Raw genomic sequence first — 16379 nt, forward strand, 5'->3', positions numbered from 1 at the left:
AACGATTGGGCCATGTTAGTTTTCACACGCGCTAGGTCTTGGTCTGTTGAAACAATTGGGACATGATCGTTTTCACACACAGGGTCTTGGTCTATTGAAATTAATGGACCATGTTAGTTTTCACACACACCGGGTCTTGGTCTATTGAAACTATTGGTCCATTTTTGTTTTCACATGTCAGTTCTTGGTCTATTGAAACTATTGGGACATGTTCATTTTCGCACACTGCGACTCTTGGCCTACTGAAAGGAATATGGCACTGTCACTTTTGCACCACTCAAACCAAACATGGCCTACTGGTTTCAATGAAGCAGGAAGCTGCGGATGTGTAAGAAGTTCTGGAAGGTGATCCTCTCAAGATTGAGGACCTTATTTACCTCCCCAGACCAGGAAGTGGGCAAATATAAACAACATCCATAGACTTTTATTTTATCATGGTCTGTGTGATAATTTGATGTCAGCATTCAGGAATACATATATGTTATTTTATGAGGGAAAGGTCATCTTTTATTAATACTGAGGTGATCTCAGGGCCCAGGCAGGACATAATAATGGAGGAAGCAGCCCTCAGACCCCAGTGTGGCTGTCACAGAAGCCCACACATGTATACAGGGAACCATGTCAGGCAGAGACACTTCCCAGGCCACGTCCAGCCCCTGTCAGCCATGCACAGAGCTCGCCCTGCCTGTCCCCTGCAGTCACCCTCCCCCTTCTTCTCCTCCTCCCGCACAATGCGCATGCTCGCCCGGGCGCAGCCTCCTCCGGGCCTTGCAGTACGTGACGTCAGCAGCCTCCGCCCTCCGCCGCTTTGCTGCATCACCAGCTGAGTGCCCAGGCCCCGAGCACCCCCAGCACTGCATGCACTGCCCGCACCGGAGGAGACATGGCCAAATCCGAGCAGGTCCTCGTCCTGGAGCCCCAGCATGAGCTCAAATTCAAAGGTAGGGACCCCCGAGGGTGGGGGGAGGGGGAGCATTGCACAATATCCACAGATCGGACTGTGTGTGCCGGATGTGATCTGAAACTGCTGTCCGGAGGGGGCTGTGTGTGATCAGAGCACTGTGCACACAGCATGACACCATCACATCACACTACACCACTGGGGGAGGGCCATACAATCCTATCCAGTCCTGGTGTGTGTCCCCATCACGCATTGTACACAGATCAGAGGTGTGTGTCCCCCATCACACATTGTACACAGATGAGAGGTGTGTGTGTGTGTGTGTGTGTCTCCGTCCCATCACACATTGTACACAGATGAGAGGTGTGTGTGTGTGTCTCCCCGTCCCATCACACATTGTACACAGATCAGAGGTGTGTGTGTCTGTCCGTCCCATCACACATTGTACACAGATCAGAGGTGTGTGTGTCTGTCCGTCCCATCACACATTGTACACAGATCAGAGGTGTGTGTGTCTGTCCGTCCCATCACACATTGTACACAGATCAGAGGTGTGTGTGTCTGTCCGTCCCATCACACATTGTACACAGATCAGAGGTGTGTGTGTGTGTGTGTGTGTGTGTGTCCGTCCGTCCCATCACACATTGTACACAGATCAGAGGTGTGTGTCCGTTCCATCACACATTGTACACAGATCAGAGGTGTGTGTCCGTTCCATCACACATTGTACACAGATCAGAGGTGTGTGTCCGTTCCATCACACATTGTACACAGATCAGAGGTGTGTGTGTGTCCGTTCCATCACACATTGTACACAGATCAGAGGTGTGTGTGTGTGTCCGTTCCATCACACATTGTACACAGATCAGAGGTGTGTGTGTGTGTGTCCGTTCCATCACACATTGTACACAGATCAGAGGTGTGTGTGTGTGTGTCCGTTCCATCACACATTGTACACAGATCAGAGGTGTGTGTGTGTGTGTGTCCGTTCCATCACACATTGTACACAGATCAGAGGTGTGTGTGTGTGTGTGTGTGTCCGTTCCATCACACATTGTACACAGATCAGAGGTGTGTGTGTGTGTGTCCGTTCCATCACACATTGTACACAGATCAGAGGTGTGTGTGTGTGTGTCCGTCCCATCACACATTGTACACAGATCAGAGGTGTGTGTGTGTGTGTCCGTCCCATCACACATTGTAAAGATCAGAGGTGTGTGTGTGTGTCCGTCCCATCACACATTGTACACAGATCAGAGGTGTGTGTGTGTGTGTTTGTCTGTCCCATCACACATTGTACACAGATCAGAGGTGTGTGCGTGTGTCCGTCCCATCACACATTGTACACAGATCAGAGGTGTGTGTGTGTGTGTGTGTCCGTCCCATCACACATTGTACACAGATCAGAGGTGTGTGTGTCCGTCCCATCACACATTGTACACAGATCAGAGGTGTGTGTGTGTGTGTGTCCGTCCCATCACACATTGTACACAGATCAGAGGTGTGTGTGTGTGTGTGTCCGTCCCATCACACATTGTACACAGATCAGAGGTGTGTGTGTGTGTGTGTCCGTCCCATCACACATTGTACACAGATCAGAGGTGTGTGTGTGTGTGTGTGTCCGTCCCATCACACATTGTACACAGATCAGGTGTGTGTGTGTGTGTGTGTGTGCGTGTGCGTGTGTGTGTGTGTGTGTGTGTGTTTGTCTGTCCCATCACACATTGTACACAGATCAGAGGTGTGTGTGTCCCATCACACATTGTACACAGATCAGAGGTGTGTTCACATGACACCATATATACAGTATAATATAAGAGTATTCACATGAGATATATATATTCTCTCCCTCTCCCTCCATCATATATAACATAACTACAACATTGTACTCGCATGATCTCTTATTTGATCTGTTATATAATTTGACTACAACTCTAGGATATGGCAGACATTGGATCAGATCTCATATACAGTATGGTTCCTCTCTTTGTGTATATATCTCATGCTGTAATTTTATAGTACTTCGCTATGGTATGGGATTCTCTTTTGGGAACCTGATATAACCCTGAATCAATGTTGATTCACCCAGAACTGAAAGGTGTGAGGCTATCGAGTCCCAGTACAGGTACCAGGAGCCGTGCACCAAGGTGGGCCCCTTCCAGCTTCCCTGAATGACTTGCCAGCCACTGTACCGGTACCAGGATACATGCATTAAGTTGGGACCCTTCCAGCTTCCCTGGCATACTGGCCGCCCACCTTACCGGTACCAGCAGCCATGCACCAAACTGGGCCCCTTCCAGCTTCCTTGGCTGACTGGCTGACCTAGGCACCAGTACCAGGAGTCATGCACCAAGCTGGGTCTCTTCCAGCTTCCCTTAATGACTGACTGGCCACCATATCAGTACCAGAAACCATGCACAAAGCTTCCCTGAATGGCTGGCCACCATATCGGTACCGGGAGCCACGTGCCAAGCTGGGCCTATTCCAACTTCCCTGGCTGACTGGCAGGCCACCATAGCAGTACCAGAAGCCATGCACCAAGCCAGGCCCTTTCCAGCTTTTCTGGCTGACCACCATACCAGTACCAGGAGCCATGCAGTAAGCCGGGCCCCTCCCAGCTTCCCTGACTAGCCAGCTACCATACCTGTACCAGGAGCCATGCACCAAGCCGGGCCTATTGTGCTTCCCTGGCTTATCACTGTACAGGTACCAGAACCCATACAGCAAGCCGGGCCTATTCTGCTTCCCTGGCTCATTACTGTACGGGTACCAGAACCCATACACCAGGCCAGGCCCCTTCCAGCTTCCTCCATCACCCTTTCATCATCCTGCCCCCCCCCCCCCCCTGAAATGAGGGTATTTTGGGAGCAGGACTTTACCCCAAAGGCTTTGAAAGGGCTAATAAAAGCTGTGATTCATGGCGCTAATATTGGAACATCCAGGCACTATATTTAGTGGAATTGTTTGGCCTCTCGTGCACTCTGATTATTGTGTCTTCGAGGTGAATGAAAATCGTGATTGTGCGGATAGGGCTGCGATTGCTGCGTGCGGGGAGACGCAGTGAATCCCGTCCAGGAATATCTCGGGGATTTGAAATATAATGAGATGGAATACAATTGGTAAATGATATTCCCTGAATACAAATGTTGGTATGAGCTCAAGATGTATGGAGCCAGAAAATCTTTCCGTAAAGCCCGAAATGGCGATAAAGCGCCGGATCGGGGTTGGGAGATAAACCCCGCCATGAATAATTACTGACATAATCTGATTTTCTCCTAAATGATGTGGAGGAGTTAACCCCGTGTGACCCCAGAAAATGGCACTAAGAGAAAAAATAAAAAGCATAAGGAATTAAAGGGGACCTGTCATGGTAGCGCTGAGCCCCCAATCATAGACCTAGGAGTAGAAATTCCCGATCCCTGGCCTTGTTCTGCGTCAGCGCAACCGCAGCAGTGAAAAAGACCAAGTCTATTGCTGTACCATGTGGCAGAGTTGTGTAAATCTCTGGACTGGATATACAGAAATACACAACCTTTGGCTAGTAAAATGGCCGCCACGTCTGCTTTCCATTGGTGGATTTAGCTGTTTAGAGTTCAGCTTTAGACATACTTTGGCCACCAGTACCTAGGGAACGGGGGGGGGGGAGAGAGCCGACCTCCTCGCTTCCGCCGCGCTCCCATCAGGACTAAGTGGCCTGAAAATGCTGATCATTAAATATTTATAACACTCCATCGCTATACACAGCACAGGCATCCGGGGATGGAGGAGAGGTCACCATTGCCCCGGTCGGAATGATCTGATGATATATAGAGTGGGGTACTGTAAGTGTGTCTGGAGTGGTGAGTTATCGCTTCCACCCTATGGATCAGATTAATGTGTCATCAGCCTATCAATGAAAACGCGGGATAGCAGACCGCTGGCAGTGCTTTTATCGCCTATCTGCAATCTGATTGGATGGGTTGCACATTGTTGTTGCTCTTTGTGCTGTGTTACTGAATGTATCTGTGATGTACCCACATCGGTTTGCTGAACTGGGCGATCGAAAGCGTTGTCAGTGGGGTCACTTTATCATTCTGTAGCTGGAATTATGTTCTAACTAATGGAAATACAAAACGGTGAATACAATTGTGTACAGATCATTAACCCCTAGCAACCAAGATATCACCTTTAGTAACGCAATCGGTAACCCCTAGCAACCAAGATATTACCCTTAGTAAATCATACAGTAGCAACCAGGATATTTTCCTTAGTAGCTAAAGCAGTAACTCTTAGTTACCAAGATACCACCCTTAGCAACCCAGGCAGTAACCCCCTAGAAACCAAGATGTCGCCCTTAGCAACCCAGGCAGTAGCCCTGGAAAACCAAGATGTTGCCCTTAGCAACCCAAGCAGTAGCCCCTTAGAAACCAAGATATTACCCTTAGCAACCCAAGCAGTAACCCCTAGATACCAAGATATTGCCCTTAGCAAACCCAAACAGTAATCCCCAGCAAGGAAGTATTTTTTCCTTTGCAAACAAAACAGTAACACTAACCCCTGGCAACAATATATATATATATATATATTTTTTTTTTTTCCTTAGTAACCAATGCAATGACTCCTAGCAACCAAGATTTTACCCTTGACACCAAAACTGAAGCGCCTAGCAACCAAGATATTTCCCTTAGTTAACACAGCTGTAACAGTAATCCCTAGCAACCATGATACTACCCTAGTAACCCCAGCAGTAACCCCTAGCAAACAATATATTACCTTTTAATTACTAAAGAAGTCCCAGCAACAAAGATATTTTCCAATGCAGTAACCCCTAGAAACCAAAAGATTGCACCTAGGAACCTGAACAGTAACTCCTAGCAACAAAGTTATTACCCTTGAAACCAAAACTGAGGCAACCAAGATATATTTCCTTTCATAAATAAAGCTGTAAAGTCCCATACACGCTATCAGATTTTCTGCAGATTTTTGTCTTCATGTTTACCAAAACCATGTAGTGCAAGAGCCTGTCTGATTGCATACAAATTGAAACTCCTAAGGTTTGACCTCATATTATATGGTTTTGATAAACCTGAAGGAAAAAATCATCAGAAAATCTGATAGCATGTATGGGGTTTAACAGTAAACCCTAGCAACAAGATATTTCTATAAGTACCCAATATAGTAATCCCTGGCAACCAAGATATTAACCTTGCAACCAACATTGGAGTGCCTAGCAACAAGATATTTCCCTTAGTAAACAAAGCCGTAACAGTAACCCCTAGCAACGAATTACTTCCCTTGGTAATCAATGCAATAATCCCTAACAATCAAGCTTTTCCCTTAGCGACCAAAACAGTAAGGCCCCTTTCACACTTTTGCGACCTGAAAGTCCCGCGTTTTTTGCCATGTCTGTGACACAATTTTACCGCGATATTGATACGACTTGAAGCAGTGCCTGTGTAATGTTGAGGTCTAGGGACCTCAAGTCGCCTCAAAGTCGGACCAAAGTAGTGCAGGGACTACTTTTGAAGTCGCACAGATATGAATGGTAGGGATGCACCGAAATTTCGGCCGCCGAAACATATAGGCAGAAAATGCCCTTTTCGACAATTTGCCCAAAGAGAAAAACGGCCTATAATGGAGCCGAAAATGGGGCATGGCCTGGGTGGGGGGGCGGGGCTCCGCCCCTGGTGCCGCCCATCATGGGGGTGTCCTATAGTGCAAGAGAGCCACCTCCCGCCGGCTGTTTGATGACAGCGCCAGGAACATGGCAGCTTTCATTTCAATAGCTGTGTGTTCCCAGCCGCGCGTCGTCACACACACAGCCCCTACCCCTTGTCCAGGCACTTTAATAGACAGATCACCCGCAGGATTGGACGGGTGATCTGTCTATCAAAGTGTCCGGACAAGGAAGAGGGGCTGTATGTGACGGCGCACGGCCGGGAACACACAGCTATTGAAATGAAAGCTGTGATGTTTCCGGCGCTGTGATGAAACAGGCGGCGGAGGTGGCTCTCCTCTCTTCCCTTCACAGGCTGGCTGCAATGGGGGACACACTGGCTGGCTGAATCTGACGGGCACTGGTGAGGCTGCATTGATCTCTTGTATCATGTGTGCAGTTTCTGACCATCTCCTCTACCACGTCCTCTGTCTCTGACCATCTCCTGTACCATGTCCCCAGTCTCTGACCATCTCCTGTATAAAAATATATATATATATATTTTTTTTAAATATATTTCGGTTTTCGGCCTAGTATATTTTTCATTTTCGATATCGGTTTCGGCACCAAAAAACCCATTCGGTGCACCCCTAATGAATGGTACTCTTTGCAGTCCCAAGTCGCAGGACAAGTCGCACAAGTGTGAAAGGGGCCTAACCCTTAACAACCAAATTGTATTTTTCAACTGCTAATTGTGGCCTGTTTCAGCAATGTTTTTTCTGATTGGCCAGTTTATTCTACATGACAAAGTCTTGAGTGAAATGCAGATATAAAAACATCCTTTAGTGTAGTGATGTAAACATCTTTAGGGGCTTGTACACTAAAACACGTGTATGTTGTGTAGGGGCAGTGCAGCGCGTTGTTACATCGCAGCTAGCTGTTTACATAGAGTTGAAATTGTCATGCTGCATGCCGCCGCACATCTATTGGGTGGACAAGGTACATAAAGAACCGTTTTCTGTGTTCCGCTGGGCCGAGTGTGTGCCAACAAGGTGCTATAAAGGTGAATTGGGAGTGACTGTTCCCTGGCATTAAACATCTGAGCTGCAACATTTACTGAGGTAATGATTCCAGGGAACGCGCCCCCCTTATGGAATCACTCCTGTAGCTGAGGCAGTGAGATATTGCTCCTATCGATATAGTTCGAGAGTCAGCAGGGCCCGAGCCAGCGTTGGAGCAACATCTTGGTGCGTCAGGCTACAGAGGGAGCGTTTCCATTGGCTCTTTAGCAGTCCTATCATATGCCTCTCAGTTTTTTTATTGAGAATTCCTCTCATGTAATGTGACAAGAAGCGAGGGATGAAGGCTCTAACCCTTCCTGTTTTACTAAAAGAATGTGTTTTTGTCCCTGCTGGAGAGATTTCCCCACACTTCCTGTCTAGACAGGAAGTGAGGGGGAAAACTACACTACAGGGACGGAGGCCACAAATAAACGCTTAATACAGGCCCAAACCTTCCCCTGCCCTGCCCTAGTTACTTTCTGAAGCCTCCTTGAAGTGCTATTATGCAGATTCTGACTTCAGCTAGGAAGTCAGTGGGGTCACTTTTATCATTCTTTAACTGGAAGTATGTTCTAACTAATGGAAATCTGAAACCGTGAATACAATTGTGTACAGATCAGTAACCCCTAGCAACAAAGATATTACTTTTGGTAAAACAAGCAGTAACCCCCATCGACCTAGATATTAACCTTTAATAACGCAAGCAGTAACTCGTACAGTACTAGCAACCAAGATATTTATCTTAGTAGCTTTAGCAGTAAGTCTTAGCTACCAAGATATTACCCTTTAGCAACACAAGCACTAACCCCTAGAAACCAAGATATTAACCTTAGCAACCCAAGCACTAACCCCTAGAAACCAAGATATTACTCTTTAGAAACCGAGATATTACCCATAGCAGCCCAAACACTCACCCCTAGAAACCAAGATATTACCCTTTAGCAACGCAAGCACTAACCCCTAGAAACCAAGATATTAACCTTAGCAACCCAAGCACTGACCCCTAGAAACCGAGATATTACCCATAGCAACCCAAGCACTAACCCCTAGAAACCAACTTTGCCAAAATTATTTTTTTTGAGTCTGTGTCCCTCTTGGAGAGATCATAGTCCATATTCCCATCGTACAGGTTCCTGGAATGAGCTCTTGAATGAATGAATAAATAACGTATAGCGTTACATATGCGAACGAAATCGCCCCAGTGTCCGTCTAGGTTTTCAGAAGAGATGGGTCTTGAGCTTTGAAGGCCAGTTTAGTTTTCTTCCAAGTGGATGTCCGTGGGTAGAGCATTCCATAGCTGTGGTCCTTAAGGTACTGGGTGCTGTAGCGACCGCCAGCTGGATACTGGAACCTGTGCGATATGATTTGCATATTCGCCAGCACACTAAGGATCATAAATGTTGTCCTTTTCAAGAAAGATCACATCACAAATGGTTGGACGAAATGAATGATCCTTGGTGTGCTGCCTAATATCTACCTACCTGTTGGAGATATTTCCCCTTATTTTCTGTCTTGACAGAAAGTGAGGGGAAATCTCCACTACAAATAAAGGCTTAAAACAGAGTTCCACCCATAAGGGGAAAGTCTGCTTAATCTGTCTTCTCTCAACCCCCACCCCCCACTGCAACATTTGGCACCTTTCAGAGGGGGGGGGGGGGGGAGAGCGGGTATCTGGTTTTGACAGGTACCCGCTCCCACTTTCGGCTGAGTTCACTGCGGCTGCACCATTCACAAAGTGCAGCGTGCTTCACGCATGCGCACTAGGGGACCAGCTGTTGAGCCGCAAGGCTGTGGCAGCACCAGAGAGCCCGTTAAAAAATCGGCTTGGGTGAGGACACCGCTGGATTTGCGGAAAGGTAAGTGCCCTAATATTAAAAGTCAACAGCTACAGTATTTGTAGCTGCTGACCTTTCATTTTTTCTGAAGGAGCCTGGAGCTCCTCTTTTTAATACAGGTCCAACCTTTCCTCTGCCCTACTCCGGTTACTTTCTGAAGCCCCCCCCCCCTGGCAGCGCTATAATGCAGATTCTGACTTCAGCTAGGAAGTCGCTGCTTCAGCCCGCCTGCTAACCTCTCTATTGTTCAGTCACAGTGATGGGCAGCCTCATTGACCAGTACTGAAGCTTGGGAGGGATTGAGAGAGAGAGAGAGACAAAGCACTGACAGCAGCTGTTTGCATTAGGGGTAACTTCATTAACCACTTCAATACCTTAGGGTGTCACATGACGTACTTGACATTGAGTGGGGATATCTGAATGATGCCTGCAGCTACAGGCATCATTCAGATATAATTTTTTTCAAGCCGGCGATTCTGTGCACAAAAAGAACAATCATGGCGGCAGTTCCACCGCTTGATCATTCTTATAGGCGAGGGGAAGGGCCTTCCCCTCCCACCACCATCCGGTGCTTCTCCAGGGCTCTCCCGCGCCGCAGGCACTGATAGAGATTTCCGGTGACCAAATGGTCACCAGTCATCTCTATGACCGTCGGAGGCCCGGGCGCAACGTTATGACATCTCCCCCTCATGCTTTGCAGCCTGGAGGAGAGATGTGGAGTCTTATTGACCCCACATCTCTCTATAAAGAGGACCTGTCACACGCTATTCCTATTACAAGGGATTTTTACATTCCTTGTAATAGGAATAAAAGTGATCAAAAAAGTACAAAAATAAAAAAATTAAGTAAAATAACAAAATGGAAAAAAATAAATAAATTTAAAACGCCCCTGTCCCCAGTAGCTCGCGTTCAGAAGCGAACGCACATATAAGCCCCGCCCATGTATGTAAGCGCCCTTCAAACCACACATGTGAGGTATCTCCGCGTGCGTTACAGCGTGTGCAACAACTCTAGCACTAGACCTCCTCTCTATCTCTAAACTGGTAACCTGTAAACTTTTTCAAAACGTCACCTATGGAGATTTTTAAGTACCGAAGTTTGGCGCCGATCCACGAGTGTGCACAACTTTAAAGCGTGACATGTTTGGTATCTATTTACTTGGCGTAACATCATCTTTCATATTATACAAAAACATTTGGCTCAGTTTTGTTCTTTTTTAATTCATGGAAACTCCCCCCCCCCCCCCCCAAAAAAGGCGTTCGAAAAATGATTGCGCAAATACTGTGCAAGATAAAAATTTGCAACAACTGCCATTTTATTCCCTAGGGTGTCTGCTAAAAAAACATATAATGTTTGGGGGTTCTGAGTAATTTTCTAGCAAAAAAATTATGATTTTAAACGTAGGAGAGAAGTGCCAGAATATGCCCGGTATTTAAGTAGTTAAAGATGACTTCTTTATTAGCAGATTGATTGGCCACTATATTTTAATGCATTTTTCACCAGAGTGATCCTTTTTCTGTAGAATAAGCCCAGTTATGTAGACATTTGCAATCCGTTGCTCTACAGTACTTCTCATTGTTTATAGTACAGTATTCTGATGCAACATCAGCCTTTGTACTGATCAAAGGACTGGCCATGTGTTTTGCAGCGCAGGCCTGTTATCAGAGAAGTGTCCTATGGCCCCGGTTTTATTGGAGATGGTATGTGAGTCAAAGTGCTTTATTGATTGTGCCGCTGACGTCTGGATCGTTCATTGGACGGTATGCCACCTGATGGGCAAGATGTGAATGCGGCAGCTTTGGAATCTGGTTCCATAGATCTGCTTTTTGTATTTCACACAGTATGGCAAGGTGTAACAGCCGATTGATAATTCTATATTTGCTCCCAGTCCCACCATCCAGCCGTAAAGAGTGCGCTCATTGCAATTTTTGGCATATCATTTTATTTATTTTTTTAAAACACTTACTGATGTATTCCTACTTCCTCCTCCTCGGCCGCGTGCATCATATCCAGGTTTGCAATGTCTCCTGGGATATATGTCATCAATCCCAGAATGCAACATACATTGCCGGTGTTAAGCCGCTACCCATCAGGATATGCAATTAAAGTGACGTCGTGTTGCGGCCATCTTGGTACACCCGCACTCATCCACAGTAAGCCTAGAGTTAGAAGTCAGTAAGCAGACCTCTTTATACACCCACCGTAGTGTACTTGCTTTTCACAGATATTTTTAACAGTAAAGGCAGCATATATATATATATATATATATATATATATATATATATATATATATATATACTGTATTTCACTATATAAGATGAGTTTACTGTTAAAATGGTGTTCGGGCACGAGAGAAAATAAAAAGAAAAGTCAGCAGCTACAAATACTGTAGCTGCTGACTTTTTATATATGGACACTTACCTGTGCAGGGAGCCCACAATTTTCGGCACGTCAGATCGGTTGTCGGGTGCTGCTGCCACCATCTCCACTAAGACCCCTTTCACACTGAGGCAGGAATTTTAGTGCTAGGAATAGCCTCTAAATAACGCCTGAAAATCGCCTCCCATTTATTTCAATGTGACTTTTCACACTGGGGCGATGCGCATGCGGGACTATCGTAAAAGTCCTGCAAGCAGCAACTTTGGGGCGGGTTGGGAGCGCTGTATTTAGCGCTCCCAAAACACCCTGCCCATTGAAATGAGTGCCTGAAAGCGCTTTGGAAACGCAGCAGCACGGGTGCTTTTAACCTCTTCTTTGGGGTCAAAAGCGTCCCGCTAGCAGCCGAAAGCGCAGCTTAAACAGCGGTAAAGCGCTAAACGTGCGGCGCATTAGCGCTAACACAAAGTAGATATTTGCCAGCACACCAAGGATCAGCACATAGTGGCGTCCAAACGGGTAGTTTATTGCATGATCACAACGCAAGAAAGGTGCAGCGTTTCAGAGTCACGCAGGACCCCTTCGTCAGGTATGTGATGGACACCGCTGTGATGATCGCATGCCTGATGAAGGGGTCCTGCGTGACTCCGAAACATTGCACCTTTCTTGTGTTGTGATCATGCAATAAACTACCTGTTTGGACGCCACTTTGTGCCAATCATTGGTGTGCTGGCAAATATCTACTTTGTGACTTGAACCAGTATCCACCTGGTTGTTGCTGCAGCACCCAAATATTGAGAGCTCATACCAGGAACATGTGCGATGGGAATATGGCGTGGCCCCAGTGTGAAAGGGGTCTATAAGAAACCAGCAGTGAAGCCTTCCGGCTTTGCACACTGTTCCCTACTGCGCATGTGCAAAGCGGACTGCACTTTCTAATTGGCCCGGCAGTGGAGGAAGGATGAGGGGGGCCGAACTTCTGCGGGACGGTGCCTTCTTCAGAAGTGGGGAACGATACCTGTCAAAAACAGGTCCCCGTTCCCCCCTCTCCCCTGAAAAGATGCCAAACGTGGCACCAGAGTGGGGGAAGAAGCAAATAAGCGGATCTTCCACTTTTGGGTGGGACTCCGCTTTAAAGTGATCCTGTAAGGGTGCCCATTCAAGGTAAGTTCCATCACACCAATCCAATTCTAATTGTCTTCATAACATTTCCCCTTGTTCCTTTCCTTCCCCCATCTTATCCAATGCAAAATGCTTATGCCCCGTACACACGATCAGACTTTTCGTCAGAAAAATCTTGGATGGTTTTTCCGATGGAATTCCGCTTAAGCTTGGCTTGCATACACACGGTCACACAAAAGTTCTCGGAACATTCGACCGTCAAGAACGCAGTGATGTACAACACTACGATGAGCCGAGAAAATGAAGTTCAATGCTTCCGAGCATGCGTTGAATTGTTTCCCAGCATGCGTAGGAACTTTGCGCGCCGGAATTGCTACAGACGATCGGAATTTCTGAGCAGAACTTTTTCCGTCGGAAAAATAGAGAACCTGCTATTTATATTTTGTTGGTGGAAATTCCGCCAGCAAATGTCCGATGGAGCATACACACGGTCCCAATTTCCGACCAAAAGCTCTCATTGGACTTTTGCCGGTGGGATTTCTCTTTGTGTGTACGGGGCTTTAGTCTCGATTCGTGTTGGAGGTAAAAGCGGACCTCCAGGAAAAAAATAAAGTCAGTAGCAACAAACGCTGTAGTTACTGACTTTTAATATTGAGACACTTACCTGTCCAGGGATCCAGCAATGTTCTCACCCAAGCCGATTTTTCAGTCGGCTCTCAGGTGCTGCCGCTGCCATCTCAGCTAAGGGAAACCAGCAGTGAAACCTTGCAAATTCACAGTCTGTTCCCTACTGCGAATGCACAAAGTGCGCAATGCTTTGTGAATAGCTCGGCAGCGAGTGAAGGAGGGAGAGGATTTCCGGTTGAGTTTGCCACAGCAAGTTCAGCCAGAAGTGAGAGCAAGTACCTGTTAAAACTGGTACCTGCTACCCCCCCCAAATGGGGCAGCGGGGGGGGGGGGGCAGGATTGGAGGCAAACAAGCAGAGCTACCCTTTTGGCTGGAGCTTCGCTTTAAGCTGCTTATGAATGGGCTGCTAGGTCTGAGCACTTCATCCTAGGAGGGGATCACATACTCGGAAGCACCAGGAATTTTGCAGCGGGGGGGGGGGGGGGGGGGGAGGGATTGGCAGGGGGGGCATTGTGAAGGTGAATAGAACTGGATTGGGGGGAGGGGGGGTAGTTAGGCTTTAAAGAGACCCTTTCACTTTTGCCCTGATAGGGTTAGCGTATGAGGGTCTTCATAGATAAAAGTTGCAGCTTTTTCCCTTACATTTTGACATTTGTCATGTTAAACTCAATAGAAGCCCATGGTTCTTTAATCTGCCGGGAACTATAGTGCACTGACTGGGTCCTGAATTCTGTTTTTGCCCAGTAGTATGTTTGTGTTCCCATCAGTGTACTGATACATCTGTGACATCACAATAGGTGCCATGTGATGACCTCATTGTGAGCTTGTGGCCCAAATGCTGACTTTTTTTTTTCTGCAAGAGAGATGGAGTCTGAAATACTGGGCTGTCTTATTTCAATCTGCAGATGGACTATTGCCCTGAGACCTTTTGGCTGGATTGAGTCATAAGGTACCTACAGACAAATTGGCATGGTTTCCCTTAAAGCAGAACCTTACCCATAACAAAGTGATAAAATATGTCCTTTAACAAGAAACATACTTTCCACATTATTAATTATGCTACCAAAATTAGTGTGTGCTGTAAATTGCCTCCAGCACTGTTTGTCTTCTTGCTTTAGGCCGCCATTTTGCTGAAGCCCAGAGCCCCTGAGCAGCAGTAAATCTTTAGGCTGTAAGCTGATCTGCCTCTAGTGGCTCTGCTTTTGAGCACTGTGCAAAAGGGGCCAGCCTAACATGATACAGCAGGATATGATTTTCTGAGTTCCACTTTTCCCACTTGCTGACTGTATGTGTACACCAGTGTTTCGTCACATATGGTGACCCATCACGTTTGGCTATCTGCTGGACTGCGCATGCTGCCGTATGGGTTTCCAATACTGTGGCGATCTGCGTTTGCGCAGAATTTTGTGGCCACACATCTGAGTCCAGGTTCAAGCCCCACCATACAAGTGGACATAGAGTTACATTATAATTGTGCCGAGAGAAGCGAGGCTATGCCCTTTGGCAAAGTGGTCTTACAACAGTGTTGGAGCGCATATGGCGACGTCGCGCATGCGCACTCCAGCAGGTAGCAAAATGTGATGGGTAGCCGAATGTGATGAAACACTGGCAAGGCGGCTCTCCTGCGCTCGATCCAGCACTTCCTGGTTGGGGGTGCACACATGTGATTATTCACAGCAGGAACCAGTTAGCGGGTACTGCGGACTCGATGTCTGCTGACACCCGCCAATTATTCGCTACACAGGGAGAATAACCGTCTGCAGTTTGCTGTTCTGTCAGCGGGGAAGACATTGAGCCTGTGTTCCCGATAAGCAGGAACACAAATCTCTGCCTTTCCCTGGTACAAGCACCTACTACAGTTTAGTAAAGCACAGGCTAGGACCGCATTTAACACTTTGATCCCTCCTGATGTTAACGCCTTTTCAGCCAGTGTCATTGGTACAGTGACAGTCCATATTTTTAGCACTGATCACTGTATTGGTGTCACTGGTTCCCAAAAAGTGTCCTGCTAAACGTTGCTAATCGATTCCATTACTAGTACAAAAAATCTATAAATATTCCATAAAAATATCCCATAGTTTGTCTACGCTATATTGATTATATTCAATATACGCTCATTGCTAATTTTTGTTTTTAGCAAAAATATGTAGCTGAATACATATTGGCCTAAATTGATGAATAAATTCGATTTTTATATATATATATATATATATATATATATATATATATATATGTATATATGTATATGTGTGTGTGTGTGTTTTATAGCAGAAAAAAATATTTTGGGTATAGCATCGCATGACCACGCAAGTGTCAAAGTATTTTTATTACATTTTTAATAATATTATGTATTGTATTTTAAGCGGCAGCTGACATAGCTTTGCATGCAATGTAAATATGTAATTTTTGCAATTCTGATAGTTCTATATTTTATGATAGTGGAAGTAGGCCTAGGATTTCACTGTAGTTTGGCATGGTGCCAAAAGTATACCCACCCATACTCCAACAGCACTAATCCGTATAGCAGCTGGGAAAGTGGTACGCTTCAGTACAGGCACTTCTCTGGATCACATTTCAAATGATGAACAGAATATCAAATAGACACAACTTTATACAAGTTTTATTTTACATTTTCCTCTAATCTATACTCTAATATGAAACAATGTCTGCAGTCTTGCTGCAATGCCGATTATCGATATCTACCGCAACTGTTTTGTTTTCACTTCAGCTGCCAGCAATGGTACAAAGCATTAAAGTGGTTGTAAACCCTTACAGACCACTTTTACCTACAGGTAAGCCCCAGATTAAGGCTTTCCTGTAG

General features: G+C 46.2%; 1 protein-coding gene across 1 annotated transcript in view; it reads left to right on the forward strand.

Moving 5' to 3' along the window:
- Window positions 1-753: 753 nt before the first annotated feature.
- VAPB (VAMP associated protein B and C) overlaps window positions 754-16379 on the forward strand; it is a gene marked incomplete in the record, with an annotated part of 44058 nt that continues 28432 nt past the window's right edge. The window contains 1 exon segment of the mRNA XM_077460234.1: window positions 754-941. Within this exon segment, the coding sequence (XP_077316360.1) occupies window positions 884-941 (58 nt within the window).

The sequence above is a fragment of the Lithobates pipiens genome, unplaced genomic scaffold (assembly GCF_037356315.1).
Source record: "Lithobates pipiens isolate NorthernLeopardFrog02 unplaced genomic scaffold, aLitPip1_a1.2 Scaffold_28, whole genome shotgun sequence".
NCBI classification, from domain to species: domain Eukaryota; kingdom Metazoa; phylum Chordata; class Amphibia; order Anura; family Ranidae; genus Lithobates; species Lithobates pipiens.